Source organism: Chlorocebus sabaeus, chromosome 16 (assembly GCF_047675955.1).
Source record: "Chlorocebus sabaeus isolate Y175 chromosome 16, mChlSab1.0.hap1, whole genome shotgun sequence".
Classification (NCBI taxonomy): domain Eukaryota; kingdom Metazoa; phylum Chordata; class Mammalia; order Primates; family Cercopithecidae; genus Chlorocebus; species Chlorocebus sabaeus.
In genome coordinates, this window is record NC_132919.1 from 25653039 (window position 1) to 25673561 (window position 20523).

Below are 20523 nucleotides of genomic sequence, written 5' to 3' on the forward strand. Positions count from 1 at the left end.
CTTTCTTTCTTTCTCTTTTCTTTCTCTCTCTCTCTCTCTCTCTTTCTTTCTTTCTTTCTTTCTTTCTCTTTCTTTCTCTCCCTCTCTCTCTTTCCTTTTCTTTCTTTCTTTCTTTCTCTCTCCTTCTTCCTTCTTTTCTTTTCTTTTCCTTTATTTTCTTTTTTTCTTGACAAAGGCCTGGCTCTGTTGCTCAGGATGGAGTGCAGTGGCACAAACACAACTCACTGCAACCTCTACCTGCATCCCAGGCTCAAGCCATCTCCTACCTCAGTCTCCCGAGTAGCTGGGACTACAGGCCTGCACCACCATGCTCAGCTAATTTTGTTTATTTTTTGTAGAGATGAGGTTTCACCATGTTGCCCAGGCTGGTCTTGAACTCCTGGGTTCAAGCAATCCACCCTCTTCGGCCACCCATAGTGTTGAGATTACAGATGTCAGCCACCTCGCCCTGCCTATTTTTCCCTTCCCTTCCCTTCCCTTCCCTTCCCTTCCCTTCCCTTCCGTTCCCTCCCCTCCCCTCCCCTCCCCTCCCCTCCCCTCCCCTCCCCTCCCTTTCCTTCCTTCTCTTTCTTTTTCAGAGTTTCGCTCTTGTCTCCTGGACTGGAGTGCAATGGTGCCATCTCAGCTCGACGCAACCTCTGCCTCACGGGTTCATGCAATTCTCCAGCCTCAGCCTCCTGAGTAGCTGGGATTACAGGCATGCACCACCACGCCCGGCTAATTTTGTATTTTTAGTAGAGATGGGGTTTCTCCATGTTGGTCAGGCTGGTCTCGAACTCCCGACCTCAGGTGATCTGCCCACCTTGGCCTTCCAAAGTGCTGGGATTACAAGCATGAGTTACCACGCCTGGCCCTATTTTCACTTTCTTTCTTTCTTTTCTTTTCTTTTTTTTTTTTTTTTGAGACGGTGTCTCACTGTGTTGCTCAGGCTGGGGTGCAGTGTGGCATGATCTCAGCTCACTGCAAACTCTGCCTTCTGGGTTCAAGCAATTCTCCTGCCTCAGCCTCCCAAGTAGCTGAGATCACAGGTGCCTGCCACTACGCCAGGCTAATTTTGTATTTTTAGTAGAGATGGGATTTCACTATGTTGGCCATGTTGGTTTTGAACTCCTGACCTCAGGTGATTCACCCGCCTCAGCCTCCCAAAGTGTTGGGATAATAGTGTCTTTGGAAGTGCAAATGTTTTGAACTTTGAAGAAGTCTAATTTATCAATTTTATTGTGTTCTATCTATAGATCTATACGTACAGACACTTCTTGATTTGCAATGGTTGAACCTAACAATTTTTTGACTTTACCATGATATGAAAGACATATACATGCAGTAGAAATCATACCAAATAACCATAAAACCATTCTGTTGGCCGGGTGTGGTGGCTCGCACCTGTAATCCCAGCACTTTGGGAGGCCGGAAGCGGGTAGATCACCTGAGGTCAGGAATTCAAGACCAGCCTGACCAACATGGAGAAACCCCATCTCTACTAAAAATACAAAATAAACTGGGCGTGGTAGTGCATGCCTGTAATCCTAGCTACTCAGGAGGCTGAGGCGAGATAATCACTTGAACCTGGGAGACAGAGGTTGTGGTGAGCCGAGATTATGTCATTGCACTCCAGCCTGGGCAATAAGAGCGAAACTCCGTCTGAAAAAAAACCACCACACACACAACAACAACAACAACAAATCCTGGCTAATGCAGTGATACACTGTCTCTATGAAAAATACAAAAAATTATCTGGGCATGGTGGCACCTGTAGTCCCAGCAACTCGGGAGGCTGAGGCAGGAGAATCGTTTGAACCCAGGAGGCAGTGGTTGGGAGGTTGCAATGAACTGAGATTATGCCACTGCACTCCAGCCTGGTCAACAGAGCGAGACTCTGTCTCAAAAAACAAACAAACAAACAAACAAACATTCTGTTTTTCACTTTCAGTACAATATTCTATAAATTACGCGAGATATTCACCACTTTATTATAAGATAAGCTATATGTTAGATGATGTGGCCCAACTGTAGGCTAATGTATGTGTTCTGAGCATGCGTAAAGGAGGCTAGGCTAAGCTATGATGTTTCATAGGTTGTGTACTAAATGTATTTTTAACCTGATGTTTTCAGCCTACGATGGGTTTGTTGGATGTAACCCCATCATAAGTAGAGGAGCATCTGCATATAATTTTGTGTGTGTGCAGATATTTTTAAAGTCTAGCTGACAGGATTTGCTAATGAATTAGATTTTGGGTAGAGAAGAATTAAGAATGATTCCAGTGGTTTTGGTCAAGCAAGTGTCTAAGATGGGGGAAGGCTACGGGAGCAGGAAGTTGGGGATGGGGGATCAGGAGCTCTGTTGTGGATGTACAGAGTTTGATCTTGTCTGTTAGAAATCCATGCAGAGATGCTGAAAGGCAGGTGGAATCTGGAGTTCAGAGTCATTTGATAGATTAGGTGGATGAGTGAGGTTGCAGAAGACCAACAGGGGCGAGAGGGTGGACTGAAAGGAGAGAATCGAGGCCTGCCCAGGGCATCTGCACTTAGAGGTTGGGTGATGAGGTAAACCCAGCAGGAAGACAAGAAGGATTGGCCAGTGAGGTGCAGTTAATCTTCCTGAACATCAGTTTCCTTGTAATAACTAGGCAGTAGTCATTAATAGTACTTCCCTCATAGCATGATGGTGAGGTTCCTGGAATGCACATTAAAAGTGCTTAGAGCAGTGCCTTGCACGTAGGAGCTGCTCAACACGTGTTAGCTAAAAATGAGAATCTTCTCTCTAAATCTTCTAAAGAATTGTGAAACCTTGCCTACTGGCCTTAGCTATCAGGAGAGAACATCTACAGAGAAACTTGGAGCCCACCTCAGCCAGGTGGCCTGGGCACTGTAGGATGCCAGCTGCTCAGGGGGAAGACTGCTGCCCACAGCCTGGCACCATCAGGCTGGCCGAGGCACATCGCCAAGCCAGCAGGTTTGTGCAACAGACTTGGCTTCCAAAAGGGAGGCCCAGAAGGCCCAGACACCCTCAGGGATAGTGCCTGGCTGAAGACTGTGATTAAGGAGGTGAGAGTTTTGAGTCTGGTAATTTTGCTATTAAACAGAAATGTGACTTCATTTATACTCCTGAGCCTCAAAGCCTGGACTTAAAGATTAATCCCCAATGGGTGAGGATGGGGACCAGGAATGACTACATACTTTGCAGAGCCCACTGAAAATGGAAATGTGGATCTCTCAGTCATGTGTCATGAGGGATGTCAAGGCAGTTATAGCAGAGCATTAAACCAAGTGTGGGACCCTTAGCACCAGGGCCCTCTGTGAGTGCACAGATCGTAGGCCCATGCAGCTGGCCCTGTCCAGCCCTGCCTGGTTTCCATCCACAATGATGAAGGAGGAGAGAGTCTGGAAGGTTGAAGAGGGAGGCACTAGACACTTGTGGGTAGAGAGACTGCTCTGGCTGCAGTGTGAAGAGTGGGTCACGGTGAGCAGTGGTGCTCGGGGCTGTTGGAGCTTCATGCTGAGATGGGATAAGGTCTGCCCAGATGGGTAGGGAAGGGATGGGAGAGGAGCGGGACCCTCTCTCTGGGGAGGTTGCCCTGCAGCTTTCTGGCCCTCCCTGTTTCCTGATCAGTTTTTCTGCCTTCTCCTTGGGAATTCTCCTGGGACTGCCACACGGGGATGTGTTTTGTTTTGTTTTTTTGAGACAGAGTTTCACTCTTGTCACCCAGGCCGGAGTGCAATGGCATGATCTCGGCTCACTGCAACCTCCACCTCCTGTGTTCAGGTGATCCTCCTGCCTCAGCCTCCAGAGTAGCTGGGATCACAGGCATGCGCGACCACGCTTGGCTAATTTTGTATTTTTAGTACAGATGAGGTTTCACCATGTTGGTCAGGCTGCTCTCAAACTCCTGATCTCAAGTGATACACCCTCCTTGGCTTTCCAAAGTGCTGGGATTACAGACATGAGCCACCATGCCCAGCATGTTCTTTTATTCTACTGCCTTTGGCAGGGAGGGAACCTTCCCCCCTGGTGTGGGGGCTGAAAGCAGATTCTCCCCGTTGACAGAAACGTAGACACCACAACCCCTCCCTCGTGGCACCATTGCTATCCCTTCGGGAAATTCGGCTTGGGATGTCCTGTTGAGTCACTTCATACCCAGTCTCCCACTGGCATCCTTTGAATGTCATGACATTCAAAGTACAATATGAAAAAGTACAATATGACTTTATTTCTTAATTTAATTTAATGTTCATGAGACAAGGATTGAACAATAGAACTTAAAAAAAAATGTTTAGACAACCTCTCTCTTATTTATTTATTTATTTATTTATTTATTTATTTATTTATATTTTTCAGATAGGGTCTCACTGTGTTGCTCAGGCTATAGTACAGTGGTGTGATCTCTGCTCACTGCAACTTCCGCCTCCTGCCTCAGCCTCCTGAGTAGCTGGGACCACAGGCGGACACCACCGTGTCTGGCTAATTTTTTATATTTTTGGTAGAGATGGGGTTTCATCATGGTACTCAGGCTGGTCTTGAACTCCTGAGCGCAAGTAATTCCCTGCCTTGGCCTCCCAAAGCGCTGGCATTACAGGTTTGCGACACTGCGACTGGCAAATACAACTTTTTTTTTCTTTTTTTGAGATGGAGTTTCACTCTTGTTGCCCAGGCTAGAGTGCAGGGGCATGATCTTGGCTCACTGCAACCTCCACCTCCCAGCTCAAGGCATCCTGCCACCTCAGCCTCCTGAGTAATGGGGACCATAGGCACGCACCACCATGCCCGGCTAATTTTTTGCATTTTTAGTAGAGATGGTGTTTCGCCATGTTGCCCAAGGGTCTCGAACTCCTGGGCTCCAGTGATCCTCCCACCTAGGCATCCCAAAGTGCTGGGATTACAAGCATGAGCCACTGTGTCTGGGTAACAATTTTAAAGAAAAAAATAATGAGAATGGTGTCACCAAAACTTTGGCACAAGGAACCTAGATACTGAGCACCTGAGCATTCCTCTCAGATGCCCAGGGCACAGGGAACAGATGAGGCATTTCAGTCTCCATCAAATGGGGAGCATAGCTGCAGGAAGGACAATCATCATAAGCCCTAGTGTCTTTAGTAGACCCCTCCCCGCCTAGGCACTCAACCACCCACCACATCACTCTAGTCCCACCTGTCCAGGGGAACAAGAACGTCAGAAGACAAGAAACAATTCTTGAATGGTGGAATTTCAGGCACCATGGTTATCATAAAATGTGTTGTGTTCATGGGTGTGTGATGGTGGCAGAGGGGTCTTTGTCTCCTACCTGGGATGAGATTAGTGTTGCCTCTACTTACCATAAAATGGATCCTCCCAGGACATTAAATCCAGCTTGTGAAAGATCTCTGTGTTAAATTGACCCACTCAATTCAACGATGAACCACAAGCGTTCTGGAGCACTGTGATATGTGAGTGGGGCCCTTCCTGCAAAGAGTTCACAGGCCAGTGAACTCAAGAATAAGAAAGCACAGAGTTTTGAGGAAAGAGTGTCCCCTGACACTGAGGACAAGCACGGGAGATGCTGGTGGCTTGGAGGAAGTGAGCTGGGCCAGCCCGGAGGTGAGGGAGGGTTTCCAAGAAGAGATGACTTCTGAGTCCTGAGTGGTACATCACTATGTAGGAGTGAAAGTGGTGGTGGTCTCCAGGCAAAGAGCAATTTCAAGGTTGATTGACTTGTTTTTCGAGGACCTTCTGCTGGGACTCTGGATCCCACGACTCGAGCAGGTTCAAGGCCTCCATTTCAGCGAGTATCCTGCTTTCGTCTGCATCACCATTTTATCCCTTTTATTCTCATTTGCACACAAACATGTTCTAGTATCTCCCTTCAAGAAAGAAACAAGGAAGGAAGCAGAGAGGGAGGAAGGGAGGAAGGATGGGAGGAAGGAAAGAAGGAAGGAAGGAAGGAAGGAAGGAAGGAAGGAAGGAAGGAAGGAAGGAAGGAAGGAAAAAAAAGGAAAGAAAGGAAGGAAAGGAAGGAAGGAAGGAAGGAAGGAAGGAAGGAAAGAGAGGCAGGGAGAGAGAGAGAGGGAGGGAGGGAGGGAGGGAGGGAGGGAGGGGTGGACCTCTCTATCAGTTAGGGTCCTGGCAGGAATCATAATCAGCTCAGATGGTTCAACTGATGTCAAAGAGGTCTAGGCTATGTTTCTGGTTATTCTATGAATAAAACCCACTGAGCTAATACTGATTCCCTTTTGACTACCACTGCGGAGTTCAAGCAACCTGACATAGGTGAAAGGACTTTAAAGAGTTTAAAAAACAATGGTACAACAGGAAACCAACTCAATCAATGCATGATCATTATCATGACTTATATCACAGGTGTGAAAGTATCTCATGGCATTCAGATCCCAGGAATTTTTGTCGGTGGACTCAGACACCTTCTGCATTTCCTGCAGGCAGGCAACAGAGCAAGGGCATTGAAAACATGAATTCAGCTTCAATGAATTTATCTAGAATGGTGCAATCGGAACACCTAGAGACTGTTTTCATTTCACCATACATTCAGATTTTGTGTTTTGTGGTTTTTAGTGTTATTTTTATTTTGACTCATATTTGTGGGAATGGATGCCATAATCCCTTCAATGCTTTAACCCTGGAAAGGACATTACATCATCCTTCATTTCTAGTCACTCCTCATCCCCTTCCAAACAACCTGCTAGAAACAGCTGCCAGCCCTCAACTCTCTGCCCCAATCCATGTGCATCGCCTCTTTCTGTAGCCTGTGATCATTGGGAAGCTTCTAGAAAATAATATCCTAGTTATGGAAATAATTGGCACTGTTTCAGTGTGCTTACTCATGCAGGGCTCAGAGGCTGGGAGCTTTATGTGTATTGCTCACTTAATCTCTGTGACAACCCTACTCAGGCAATTTTCAGATAAGAATCCTGAGGCTCAGATAAAGTGACTTGGTTAAGGTCACATTGCAAAGGAGGGTTAGAAATGAAATTTAAACAATTTCCTGAACTGCAGCCCTCGTCTTTAAGCCATTCTTCATGCTGCTGCCTCATGGAGGCTGGAACCAGAGGGGGCAAAGAGATGACCTCATTTTGAGTCTTCACTTTATGGAATTATATGTCAATAATATGAGACCTCATCTACTCCCAAATCCAGGTTGCCAGATTCTCTGTTCATATTTCACATATATGTGTAATATACGTGACTATAAATTCAATACGAAAGGAAGTTTCCTTTAAAAGACCCAGTAGAATATTTAGATGCCTATGAGGAAATTCAGTCTTGCAAAAGTAAAACAGTGGAACTTTTTTTGTGTTGGTTTTTTTGTGTTTGTTTTGAGACAGGGTCTCACTCTGTCACCTGGGCTGGAGTGCAGTGGCATGAACGTGGCTCACTGCAGCCTCAACTTACCAGGCTCAAGTGATCTCCTGCCTCAGTCCCCCAAGTAGCTGGGACCACAGGCATATGCCACCATGCCCAGCTAATTTTTGCATTTTTTTATAGAGATGGGGTTTTGCCATGTTGACCAGGCTGATCTTGAACTCCTGGGCTCAAGAGATCCTCCTGCCTTGGTCTCCCAAAGAGTTGGGATTACAGATGTGAGCCACCATGCCCGGCCAAGCACAGACAACTCTTCCAACAAGTTTTGCTATACATGTAAGCAGAGAAAGGGCAGAAGCTGGAAGGGGATTTGGGGATGAGGAAAGGTGCATTGGCCATTCTCCCATCCAAGATCAATTCACTGTCCATTTGTGTCCCACTCTGGGCCCCGGGAGAGAGATCCTTTTGCACTGGATTACCAGGGCTCTTCTGGTAGAACACTTCCATATGGGTTCAGCCAAGGGGAGGCAAAGGCAGGAGAACTGAAGGCTGGAGGAAAGAGAGAGCAGGTGTTCTGCCCATCCCTCTCTGCTTCAGTGCCCTGTTTCTGGCAGGAGTTGTGTGCCCCTCCATGCCTGCAGTTCCTTCCAGACTGCCCTTTTTCTCAATGGCTCCCGGGATGCTATTTCTTTCCTTGGTCCTTTCTGGGCCAGGAGTTGTCACCCTACAAACCTTCATTTGTTTCTGGTTGCTGCAATATCCTTGTTTGTACCCTTAACTTTGTTAGTAGCCTCTTTGAAACAGTTGAACCATCTGAGAGAATCCTGATTTCTGCCAGGACTCTAACTGATAGAGTGTTCCCTCCTTCCCTACCTACCTTCCTCCCTTCCTCCTTTCCTCCCTTCCTCCCTTCCTTCCTTCCTTCCCTTAAGGGAGATACTAGAATATGTTTGTGTGCAAATCAGAATAACAGGGCAGATGGCTGGGCACAGTGGTTTATGCCTGTAATCCCAGCACTTTGGGAGGCTGAGGTGGGCAGATCGCTTGAGGCCGGGAGTTTGAGACCAGCCTGGCCGACATGGTGAAACCCTACCTCTACTAAAAATAAAATTAGCCAGGCAAGATGGCAACATGCTTGTAATCCCAGCTACACGAGAGGCTGAGGAAGGAGAATTGCTTGAGTCTGGGAGGTAGAGGTTGCAGTGAGCTGAGATAGCACCACTGCACTGCACTCCAGCCTGGGTGACACAGCAAGACTCTGTCTCAAAAAAAAAAAAAAAAAAGAAAGAAAGAAAAGAAAAAAAAAATAACAGAGCAGAAAAGGAGAAAATGATGATGCAGAGAAAAGCAGGATACTCACTGGATCAAAGGCCTTGAGCCTGCTTGAGGGCCTGGGATCCAGAGTCCCAGCAGACAATCATTGCCTTAGACTCCAGCAGGATACCTCTTCTGTGGCTGCAGGAGGAGAGGCAGGGCGCAGGGGCAGGAGGATTGGTAGATCTGGCCTGAGGGCTTCCAGTTTCAAAAAGGAGGGCGAGCCACGCCCATCAGCTGAGGAGTGCAGGGGAGTTTGTGCAGATAGAAGACAGTATGAAATAGCCATCTCAGGGAACAGGAAAACGAACTTTCTAGGAAAGGTTGGTAGGATTGCCAGGTATGAGGAGTGCCAATTTGAGGTTTGTGGTCATGAATTTATTTATTTATTTATATTTTATTATTATTGTTTTTTGAGACAGAGTCTCGCTCTTGTTGCCCAGGCTGGAGTGCAGAGGCACAGTCTCAGCTCACTGCAACCTCTGCCTCCCAGGTTCAAATGATTCTCCTGTCTCAGCCTCCTCAGTAGCTGGGATTTCAGACGTCTGCTACCACGTCCATCTAATTTTTGTATTTTTAGTAGAGATGGAGTTTCTCCATGTTGGTCAGGCTGGTCTTGAACTCCTGACCTCAGGTGATTCACCCTCTTTGGCCTCAGCCTGATGGCATCAGTCGGGCAAGGGTTTAGAAAGTGGAGGAGGAGAAATGGCTCAGAAGGTAACTGAATGAAAAGAGGGCACCCACATCGCCTCCTGGCTTTCCCAGGATGTTTCTCCCTACATCTCCCAGAGCAGTCCTGTCTCTTGCCAGGTTGCCTGAAAAAGCCCACAACAACTTGGGTGGCTTCAGTTTTCAGACAAATCAGGCCATTTTTCAACTTTGTTTCTCTTACAGCCTGATCCACAGCGTTGGTCTGACTGCACTGCACAGATGGTACTAATGTGTCTTCTAGAACAAGCACCTAGGGGCACACAGGAGTCAGATCCCTAGACAGAAGACCCGGTTTCTTCTCCTGTAAACTGCATTCCCTCCCTCATTTGTTTATTCAAACATGTGTTAAGCACTACTGCATGCCAGGCCTATTTGCTTTATTTTCTTTACCTCTCTCAGCCACCCTGAGGGGAGGGATTATTTTTTATTTATTTTCATTTTTATTTTGTAGAGACAGGGACTCACCATGTTATCTAGAGTTGTCTCGAACTCCTGGGCTTAAGTAATGGGGGGAGGGATTATTACGCTCATTTTTACAAATGAGGAAATAAAAGCTCAGAGAGCTGAAAAACTTTGCCAAGGTCATATAGGGTCTATCTGAGTCCAAGGAGACTCACTATCCAGATAGGGAAAGAATCAGGTAGGGAAATAATAAAACATAAGTCGGTGTGCAAAGTTTTAAGGGAACATGGAAGTTAGAAAGATTACTCCTGTTATGGGGGAAGAGGCGGGGTGCATGTGAGTTAGACTTCCAGGATTAGCAGAAATTTACATAGGGAGCTGGAGAGGAAGGACTGCAGGTAGAAGTGATAGCCTGAGCAAAGACATCGTGACATGAAACTCCATGGTGTGACCACGATTGTTGAGTTAAAGACAGAGACAAGATTGTCTATAGGCCTGGGGTTCATAGACAGCCTCAAGGGGGTGGCTCACAAACCCCCAGACATTTGGTCTCAGTTGTGGGTGTCTTTTTTTTCTAGAGACAGGCTTTTTATTTTCATCAATTCTTCAAACTAGGACATTCACTCAAAACAACCTTGGGTAGCAGATAAGCTTGGAGACATCAGCAGGGCTTGGGAACACAGGACCTTGTAACCCTGGTTCAAGAATTCATACTTCACTCTGAGGCCAACAGGGAACCCACGGTGTTTTCTAGCTGAGAGAAAGCACCCGGTTTAAGCACCCTTTCTAGCTTTAGGAAGACAACACAGGTTTACTGTGAGCTGAAATAGATGGAAAGTCCTTTTATAAACTATAACACGATCTACTGTTTACTGCTGTATCCCTAGAGTTGAGCACAGTGCTGAGCACATACCAGGGGCTCAGTAGATATTTGTTGAATGAATGAATGAATGAATGTGCACAGGTGTACATCATAGCAATAAAAAGAATGTATATCTTCAGGGTGGCTCCATACATATCTTGACTGATTTAACTGAAGGTGAAATCCATGAACCCCTAGCTCCCCGTGTACAGCTTCAGGCTCTAACAGAAACCTACCGAGTTCTGAGATGACGCTAGGAGTAGGGGGGCAGGGGTGGGTAGGGGAGAGTGGGTTTGGTACCTGAGGGTGTGGCCACACCTGGCTGTAGGATAGGGCTCTTCCCACAGTGCCCTGTGGCATCTCTGGAGGAGTGGAGGTTACACGGTCAGGATGGCCGGAATTCTTCTTTTCCTCCTTTGACATTCAGTCCATCAGCTTGTCCTGTTGACTCTGTCTCCAAAACATGTCCTCTATCCCCTCTCTTTCCTCCATCTCCTCCACTCTCACCCGGTTCCTGCTCCCCACCTGGCTTGGGCCACCGCAGCTGTCTTAAAACCAGAGCCATGGCTGTGCCCTTGCCTCCCTACCATCTGCTCTCCAGGTGATGGCCCAAGGGATCTTTAAAACTCGCCACCTGCAAAGAACGTGGCTTTCTTAGAGTACTGTGCTTCTAAAAATTTAATATATTTTTGGATCATGTAGGAATTTTGCTAAGATGCAGTTTGTAATTAGTTATTCGGGGTTGGGCTCAAGACTGTTTCTAATAAGCTCCCAGGTCATGCAGTTGCTGCGCTCCTGGACCGCATTAGGAGTAACAAAGGCTTGGAGAAAAATCCAAACTTCCTTCCCATGTCCCACTTTATCTGGCCCCTGCATAGCTCTCCCATGTCATCGCCAGCCCTTGCTCCTCTCCCTCATCTTGCTATGGCTCCTCTGGCCTTTACTTTGTTCCTGGAGTATGCCAAGCTGCTCCTGCCTCAGAGCCTCTGCATGCTATATTCCCACTGCCTGGAGTGCTCCTTTCCTGGAATATTCCACATGACTTGTTTTTCTTTATTTACATCTTAGTTCAATGGTCAGACAGTCATTCTCTGTCCACTCCATCTAGTGAAGTACCTTAGCCACCAGAGACTCTCGGCTATTTGCTTTTCTCTTCTTTTGCATAGCACTGATGAGTCTCAGTTTATTTTGATAATATATTTGTTGACATTCATTTCCTGTCCTTCCCTTCATATATGTTCCACAGGGATAAGGACTAGGCTTCCTTCACTCTGAGCCTACCCCAGAGCCTGGCACATGGTAAGTGTCCTCTTCATGCTTCTTGGGCCTGTGCACAAAAATGTTCCCACTGCTGCTGTTGGTGTTTGGATGCAGACAAGCTGGGAAAAGCAATGGAGGGACCTGAGACAGAGGAGAGGAAGGAGGGAATAAGCAAACTTTCTCTACTGTTGGTGTTTGGATGCAGACAAGCTGGGAAAAGCAATGGAGGGACCTGAGACAGAGGACAGGAAGGAGGGAATAAGCAAACTTTCTCTACTGAGGTGCCTCAGAAAAAGCCTCCAGGACCTGGAGATGATGCTGAAACCCTGAATCAACACATACTAGATGAATTCATCTAACTAGAAGAGATTCATTCTGGAAAGTGGGGAAGAAAGTAAAGCATAGTTCAATGAGTTAAGCATTTGGAACAGTTTCAGTAGACCTATAGTAAATATTTATCAAATAAATAAACATGCTGAACCCTTATTTTATGACCATCACTTTATGTTATATAATCTGTTCATCCTCATAAAACATTATCACCATCTTGCAAATAAGAAGCCGTGCTAGCAGATTAGGAGATTTGCCCGAGGTCATATAAGACTCACCCAAGGTCATAACAGCGATTCAGAGACAGAACTGACTACCCCACTCTCTGAAACAGCTCTATTCAAAGTTGTAAAGGCCATATTCCCTGTCCCCTTCCCTGCAGTGCCATACCACCTGTTACCAGTGACACACTGTGCATTTATCTGCTTGTCTGTTTCCTCTCACCACAGCATACATTCCCTAAGGGTAAGAATCTTCGTTTTGTTTGCTACTCTTTTCCAGAGCCCAGAACAGGGCCTGCCATGTAAGTGGCACTTCATGAATGCTTACTGAATGTTAAAAGGATGAATGAAGGGATTATTTAAAAATCCTTATTTCGGCCAGGTGCCATGGCTCATGCCCGTAATCCTAGCGCTTTTGGGAGAGTGAGGCCAAGAACAGGAGTTTGAGACCAGTCTAGACAACACAGCAAGACCCTGTTACTACAAAAAATTTACAAATTAGTCAGATGTGGCAGGCATCTGTAGTCCCAGCTACTCAGGAGACTGAGGCAGGAGGATGGCTTGAGCCCAGGAGTTTGAGGCTGCAGTGAGCTTTCTCGTGCCACTGCACTCCAACCTGGGCAACAGAGCAAGACCCTGTCTCTTAAAAACAAAAAACAAAAACAAAAAAGTTTCTTCATCTCTAAAGGGCAGTTCTGTAAACCTGTGGCTGACAGATGACTCAAATCCAGGCAAGAAGGCTGGAGGCCATCTGTGAGGAAGGAAAGCTGTAGCCTGCTGAATGCTTTTGATAATCAGAGGGAAGACTGTATCCACAGAGGAGAGACTCACTGCAGGGAGCTGGCATATGCCCAGTCTCAGGCTCTGACATCACCCCTGTGGTGGCATGGGTGGGCATGAATGCCACAAGCTGGCAGTGGCTCTTCTCAGGATGTGGCTTCCCACATAAAGTGGCCCTAGAGGGAAAATATAATGACCAGGCCCCATTGGCAATAACAAGTTCGATGTAAGTGCATAAATAGGCACTTACCAGAAAATTTCTTGTGAGCCAGGCATGGTAGTTCACACCTATAATCCCAGCACCTCAGGAGGCTGAAGGGAAAGGATTGCTTGAGCCCAGGAGTTTGAGACCAGCAGCCTGGGCAACGTAGAGAGACTCCATTTTTTTTTTAAAAAGTTAAAGTTAGCTGGGCATGGTGGCATACTCCTATAGTCCCAGCTACTTGGGAAGCTGGTGTGGGAGGATCGCCTGAGTCTGGGAGGTCGAGGCTGCACTGAGCCATGATCATGCTACTGTACTCCAGCCTGAGTGACAGAGCAAGACTCCATTTCAAAAAAAAAAAAAAATCTTTTGTGAATTGCGTTAGAATGAGTGAGTCGTTCAAGCCTGGCAGCTCTGGCTGCTGGACAGAGGCTCTGAACCAGCCAGACAGGATTGTGGATAGTCCCTTAAGATAGTTCTCTGCCCACTGACCTTCGTCTGTACTTAGGCTTCTCAAAGTATAGACTTGAGACTGGGCTCAGACTAACCACATCAGTACCACCTGAGAACTTGACAGAAATGCAAATTCTCCTGCCCTGTCCTCTGATCAATAAAATTAGAAAGTATAGAGGTGGGGTCCATGGTTCTGGGAATTAACAAGTCCTCCAGGTGATTCTGATGCATGTTCAAGTTTGAGAACCACAACTAGTTTCCCCTTCATAATAGTTACTGCTTTGCAAGGAGTCAGGTGGGGTTAAGGTAACAGGTTGAGAAATTCATAATACCGTGCAGGGGTCTTTTTACAAGTTGAGTGAGGACTGGACCAATGATTCTCAATGGGAAAGGCCAGGTTAGGGAGGAACCTCCTTGCATTTGGAAAATCTCCAGAGGAGTGGTTAATTTGCAAAAACACATTTTAAAGTTATAGTTTTGCTTTCTAGACCTGATTTTTAAAAATTTATTATTATTTTTTTAGAGACAGGGTCTTGCCATATTGCCCAGGCTGGTCTCGAACTCCTGAGTTCAAGTGATCCTTCCCTCTTGGCCTCTCAAAGTGCTGGGATTACAGGCATGAGCCACGGTGCCCAGCCCTTACTTTATTTTGAAGGCTGGTGTAATAAAAACATTAAAGGAAGGTGTAATATAAACTGCCACCCAGTATTGATTGTTTTAGTGTCTATAACGTTTGGATCCCACCTCCTGTCCAATTCTCATCCTCTAACACAAAAACAAAACCCAAAAAACATCTATCTATCTACACACACACACGCACACACACACACACACCCTCCGCTGGCCTGAGAGGTAAAAGAAACATCCCACAGGACCTGCGGAAAGAGCTCCTGAGGCACATTGGAGCCTTTATTGTGTGCCATCACTGTATCTGGCACTATGAAGAGGGTACAATGATACACTAGCTAGTGGCTTCTGCAATCAAGCAGCTTACAAGAGAAAATTCAGGCGGGAGACATTTTTTTCTGGTTGACAGATGTTGAAAGTATGAAGGTGTGGGAGCTTTGATCAGAGACTTGGTTTTTCAGTTTTGCCAGATAATAGAACACACGGGGTGAACTAATGAGACAGGAGGGTGAACAGATGGGCGAGGCTTGATTGATGGGTTAGGAGGCACAGAAAGGCACAGAGGACAGAGGACTACCAGTCCTTGGCAGTACTGTACTGCTCCATGGCCACTACTTGGGTCCAGGGCTACATTCAGATCTGAGGTTAGGTAGTAAGAATTGCTAACATTTATCCAGCGACCACATGTGCCAGTAATCAATCTAGGTGCTGTACATGTATTAACCCTTCTTCACAGGAAACCTATGAAACTGTTATTTGACGAGGAGACTCGGGCATTCACAGGAAATCGAACGTGCCCAAGGTCTCACCCTAGACAGTGGTGGAGTCAGAATTTGAGTCCTGGCCACTTGCTCCGAAGCCACCGACAATTCAGTGTGCTGTACCCAGTGTCTGGGCTGACTTGGTGGGTTGGGAATGGCGGAGGAACGGGACACTTATTTTGGTAGGTAAATGTGGTTCAGAAGAAAGCCCTTCGTCTTTCTCCAAGCCTGAGCAATCCTTTTGGCGCAGGCAGTCCAGAGCAGAGCGCTTTGTGAGCCAGTTACAGGAGAAGTGCTGTAAGCCCCTTCCCACTAGATGGCAGCCCCTAAACCCACATACAAATCCTGGAACCTCCCTGGTCCCCATCTTCCAGGGCTGGGCTGCGGCTGAGGAACTGCGGGACGTACACCCGCCGGGCGTCCAGAGGGCGCCGCCCCATCCGGGGGTCGCGGGAAGCTCCTAGGCCGGGTGGAGGGTGGAGGCGGATCGGGAGAGGCTGCTCCCTCTACTCTCGGCGCCCAGGGGAGGAGCCGGCGCGGAGCAGCCCCACCCGGGGCTTCCAGTCGGGGCCCGCCCTCACCGCCTGAACCGCTGCGGCCGCCAGGAGGGGAGGGGAGAGAAGGGCTGGGAAGGCTGCGCGGGCGCTGTCCCGGGCCCCGAGGGCGGGGGCCGGCGGCAGGTGCGCGGCGTGGACTACAAGTCCCAGCATGCCCGGCCTTCCTGACCCGGCCCCCGCCGCCGCTTAAAGGCTCCGGGAGCCGCAGCCGTCGGATCGCCGCGGCTTTCGCTTTGCTGCCGCGGCTGGGAGCTCAGGAGCGGCAGACTCGGCGGCCGGCTCTACCGGCGTCCCGGCTCGGGCAGCGCCGAGGGGCGCTCCTGGTCCATCTCTCCCGGCTCAGGGGTTCCTTGCCGAGGCGCCCGCGCCCCGGGCTCCCCGCCTCGGCCGCCGCGGCCCCGATGCCGAGGCATGGATAGAGCGGCGCTGCGCGCGGCGGCGATGGGAGAGAAGAAGGAGGGCGGTGGCGGGGGGGATGCGGCGGCCGCGGAGGGAGGCGCAGGGGCCGCGGCCAGCCGGGCGCTGCAGCAGTGCGGGCAGCTCCAGAAGCTCATCGACATCTCTATCGGCAGCCTGCGCGGGCTGCGCACCAAGTGCGCTGTGTCCAACGACCTCACCCAGCAGGAGATCCGGACCCTGGAGGTAAGGGGGTCGGGGACCCGGGCTGGGCTCGAGAAGCGGCCCGGACACCTCCCTCCGGGCCCCAGTTCACTCCTGGCCGAGTTGCATCCTTGAACCCGCGTCGCCCCCGTGGAGGCTTCCCCTCGCTCCTGCACTCGCTGATGCGGCAGCCGGAGGACCCAGGACCAGCCCTCACCTTGGGCAGGATTTGTGGGGCGGGTGCGTGGTGGGAACTGGGATAGAGGCTCGAGGGGCCCGTGGGCGGAGTGGGCTGCGCGCGGACATCCCCTTTCCTCCCTTCTCCGCCCCCACCCCATTTGCAGTTTGTGGGGCCGCAGGACTCTTGTCCCACTAAGTCACAAGCTGGACTTTTCCCTGTGTGACTGAGCCGAGCACCCGTGGGCCAGGGTGACGGAGGAGGTTCCCCTGAAGCGTGATCGCAGGCCTGCCGTCCCCTGTTCCCCTCACGCCCTAGACGCCGTCCTGTCCCTTCCTTTCCTCTCCTCCCAGGTCTTGTCTGCCGCTTTTCAAAAAGTGTTGCTGAAACTGCATTTTTGCTATTCAGTCGTTTGGTGCTTTCCTTTCACGTTGCCACAGAGGCTCGCTGCTTAAAATGTATTAATAATTACCCGCCGACTCCCCCTGCTTCCCCCCAAAGATTGGATTTTGGCTTAGGAAGGATTATGCTGGGGAAGCAAGCCTTTGGTGGGAAGATGACACTGTTTAAGGGGTTCTGATGGAGACAGCCTGGAGTGTGAAGAAGAAATAAGATATGCAGGCCTTCCTCTCTCAAATGATAGCTGGGAAGTATTAGAAGGATTTGGAAAAACCAGCCCGAGGGTTGTTGGGGCACCCTGTCCATACACAATGAGGGCAACTAGTGGATTCCAAATGTGATTTTGGCCAGGGACGGGACGGTGAAACGTCAGACCAGTTAATAGCTGCCCCGTCTTGAACAAGGAACCTCTCACCATCTTGCCCTGCCACATCTGGCCTCCTGCAGGTCTGGGGATGTTTTGTTTTATTAGATCCTCAATTTCTCCTCCCCCTAAACCCTCCTCCCGCCCCTTATTGCTAATTGCCTCTGCCAGCTGTCATAAGGCCCTCTGTGATTGTGGTAATTATTACAAGACCAATCCTTCCTCCAGGCATGCCACAAGCCTGAATCCTTGTTTGATCCCAGATGCTCGGGGGTGCCTCTCCCTCAGTTTTATTTTCTTAAAAGCTATAAAACCACAGGACATTGGAAGAATACAGTCAGTGCTGGGTATTATTATTTTTTATTACAGTTGCTAAAGCTGTACTGACCAAGGCTTTGCTTAAAAAACAAACAAAACCCCCTACAACCAGCCTTTCTGCATGCATGCTGCAGTTTTCCAAGTATTGAGAGAAACTGGTTTTTTGAACACAGCTAAGTGTGTTTGCCCAGCAAAGTTCAGTTTTTAAGCTGACACAATAGGGGGCCTGTGAGGCTCAGTTCTGGGAGGAGGGGTCGCTGTCCGGCAGAGTGTGCGTGGTTGGACTGCGGTGTTACTGGGTTTGGAGAATGCTCTCTGTGTTGGCCTCTGTGGGATTGTCCCCACGTTGCTCTGAAGTGCTCCTGGCTCCCAGAGTATGTATAGGAGAACCACTTGCTGTGCATTCTCTGGAATGGCTTTTTGTCCTACCCTAACTTCCAGAGTCTCTCATTTTGATGGCGGTGTGGCGTTCATGACACCCTAGAGCATCCAGCTATTTAAGTCTTGGAGCTGGTTTATTCAGTGGCTTCCCTCCTGAATGTTTGTTTAGACAATCATCCCTGGTGGCAGAGAACTCATCCGAAGGCCCACAGGGGATTTGCAGCTCCCTCCTCTTCCCACCGTGATGTGGATTCGGGTTCACTCACTTCCTGAAAAGGCAGGGCTTGGGTTGTTTTGGGGGATGGGAATTTAGACCCCTGGAACGAGTTCCATGGGGCTGCCACCAGCTAGTTTGGATGAGTCACGTCATCCCAGAGGCCTCAGCCTCCTCACCTGCAAAACAAGGAGGCTGGAGTGGATCTCTGAGGGCTCTGGAGGCTCGAAATTCTCTGGGTTAGAGAATGAGACTTGGTTGGGTGAAATCAAATGTTTGTGATTGTTTTTATACTCCCCCTGTTTAAGAACAACCCTCTAAGAATGGTTCTAAAATACAGATTTACTGAACCCATATCATAGGGGTTAAGTTTATTATAAGAATCTTTGCCATCGGAGCAGCGTGGTGAACAGGAAGCCCCATGGCTTTCATACTGGGCCTGGGTTCTGTCTGTGTGACCTTAGGCAGGTCCCATGACTTCTGAATCTCAAGCTCTCCTGTACGTAAAATACGAACGAGACTGCTCACACCTGCAGCAAAGTTTTGTCTGTCAGTCCATGCTGTTACTACCAAAAGAGTCTGCCTGGCAGCTTTCCTTAGGGAGGGTCCAGTAGCGTTTATGGCACGGGGCCACCACTAGGGAAACAACCCCTACTAGACCCTCGCTAGGGAGACTTAACCCCTACTTTATGGATCAGTAAATCTGGATTTTAGGGAAAGGTACTTCTGTAGCTGCCTCTCATTTCATACAGGCGGGTGACACAAGCCAGGAAACAACCTCAGCAAGCTGGGTGGGGCCGTCCACCCCCAGCAGCTTGTGTTGGGGCCAGGTGGGCCAGTGGCAGTGTCCACTCCAGCATTCTTTCCTGTTCTGTGGGCTCCCCACACACCAGCTCATAACCTCAGAGACTGTGCTTGCAACACTGGATTCCTGGCTTTTGAAGAAGGATCTGACTGGGAGGGCTTGGCCTGTGTGACTGTGTCAGACTTATCTAGAATCTTAGGAGCCCCAACTCACTCTGGCCTTCGTTGTATAAGCACTCAGTGGGAGAAGCAGCATGTGAGATGTCCGTGGAGGTCCCTGACTGGAGATGGGCTGCTGTTGCCTGAAATCGTGTTGTGATGGGGTGTGGGGGGTCAGCGTGTCTGGTTGCCTGGGGATAGCTTTTCTCTGTGTCGTGGTCCAGTTTGTATGGAAAAGGGTAGAAGGAGCTGACTTAACGTTTGCTGCCTATGTGCCCAGCAGTGTACCTGACTCTTCTCAATCTCACACACGTTCCTGGAGATCAGTAGTCTTCATCATACACATTTTCCCTCTCTAAATAGAAAGGGAGGGAGGCACAATCTGAAACCAGAGTCTTAATCTGTAAACAGTTGTGAGGCTACTTCATCATGGCAGGACCTGGTGTTCTGTCTCCGCTAGACCCTCCTAGGGGTCTGAAAACTCCACCGAGCCAAACGGGAATGTTCTTATGCCCCACATATGCTCACGGAGGGACACCTGGCCTGCCTCATAGCTGGGCCTGCAACCTATGCCAGTAATAATTACCTTCATTCCTTTGAATCTGGCCAGTGCTGGGGAGACAAGGGTGTGTAGAAGCAGACACATGTTGCCTCATGGAGATGTACGTTCCAGGGACATTGTGACTTGCCCTTTCCTGCCAGCCTACTAGTACCTTCCAGAGACAGGCTGTGCCGTGCTGAGTCTCCCCACCTTGTGTTCTTGTGGAGAAAAATCCCTCCTAAGCAAGCTGATGTGGAGAAAGGGGCTGAAGGACTTTGACCATCAGGCTTTGCCGGGGGAGGTGATGTTGGGAACTGTGGTAGGTGCAGAGGGGAGGCAGTATTGGGAACTGTGGTAGGTGTAGAGTCAGGCTGTACTGGGAGGCAATGTTGGGAACTGTGGTAGGTTCAGTCTCTGCCCTTGGGCCGCTTTCCTGAGCAGCTGCCCTGGAGCCGCAAGGGGTCAGAAGGGAGGCCCTCCTGCCACCTGGAAGGTCAGAGAGACCTGGCCCTCACACAGCTCTGCTGTGGCAGAGGTCAGAGCCCTGCTATGTGGGGGACCTGAGCTCTCCGTCTGCCTCCCAGGAGCATCTGACGATGGAACTGCTGGGAGAGGGGAGGGGTGGCATGCCTGCAGATTGGGTCCTTAGGGTGTGTGGAGGTACGTTCCCTGGACAGACCTTTAGTTACTGTCGATGTGCTTACCTGGCTGGCTGCCACCTAGCAAGGGCTCTGAAGTAGGTGGGCTACTCTCCCAGTCTTTGGGGTTTAAGGACACTTCTAGTCTAATGAAGGAGC

At 49.1% G+C, this 20523-nt stretch overlaps 1 protein-coding gene across 3 annotated transcripts in view; it reads left to right on the forward strand.

Moving 5' to 3' along the window:
- Positions 1-15681: 15681 nt before the first annotated feature.
- Positions 15682-20523, forward strand: part of KSR1 (kinase suppressor of ras 1) — a 173449-nt gene continuing 168607 nt past the window's right edge. Inside the window, exon 1 of one of the 3 annotated variants that reach the window (XM_073004776.1) lies at positions 15682-16410. In XM_073004776.1, the coding sequence (XP_072860877.1) occupies positions 16180-16410 (231 nt within the window). In that variant the 5' untranslated portion in view covers positions 15682-16179. The remainder of the gene's footprint in view (positions 16411-20523) is intronic. The other 2 variants (XM_073004775.1, XM_073004777.1) reach the window with 2 other exon arrangements.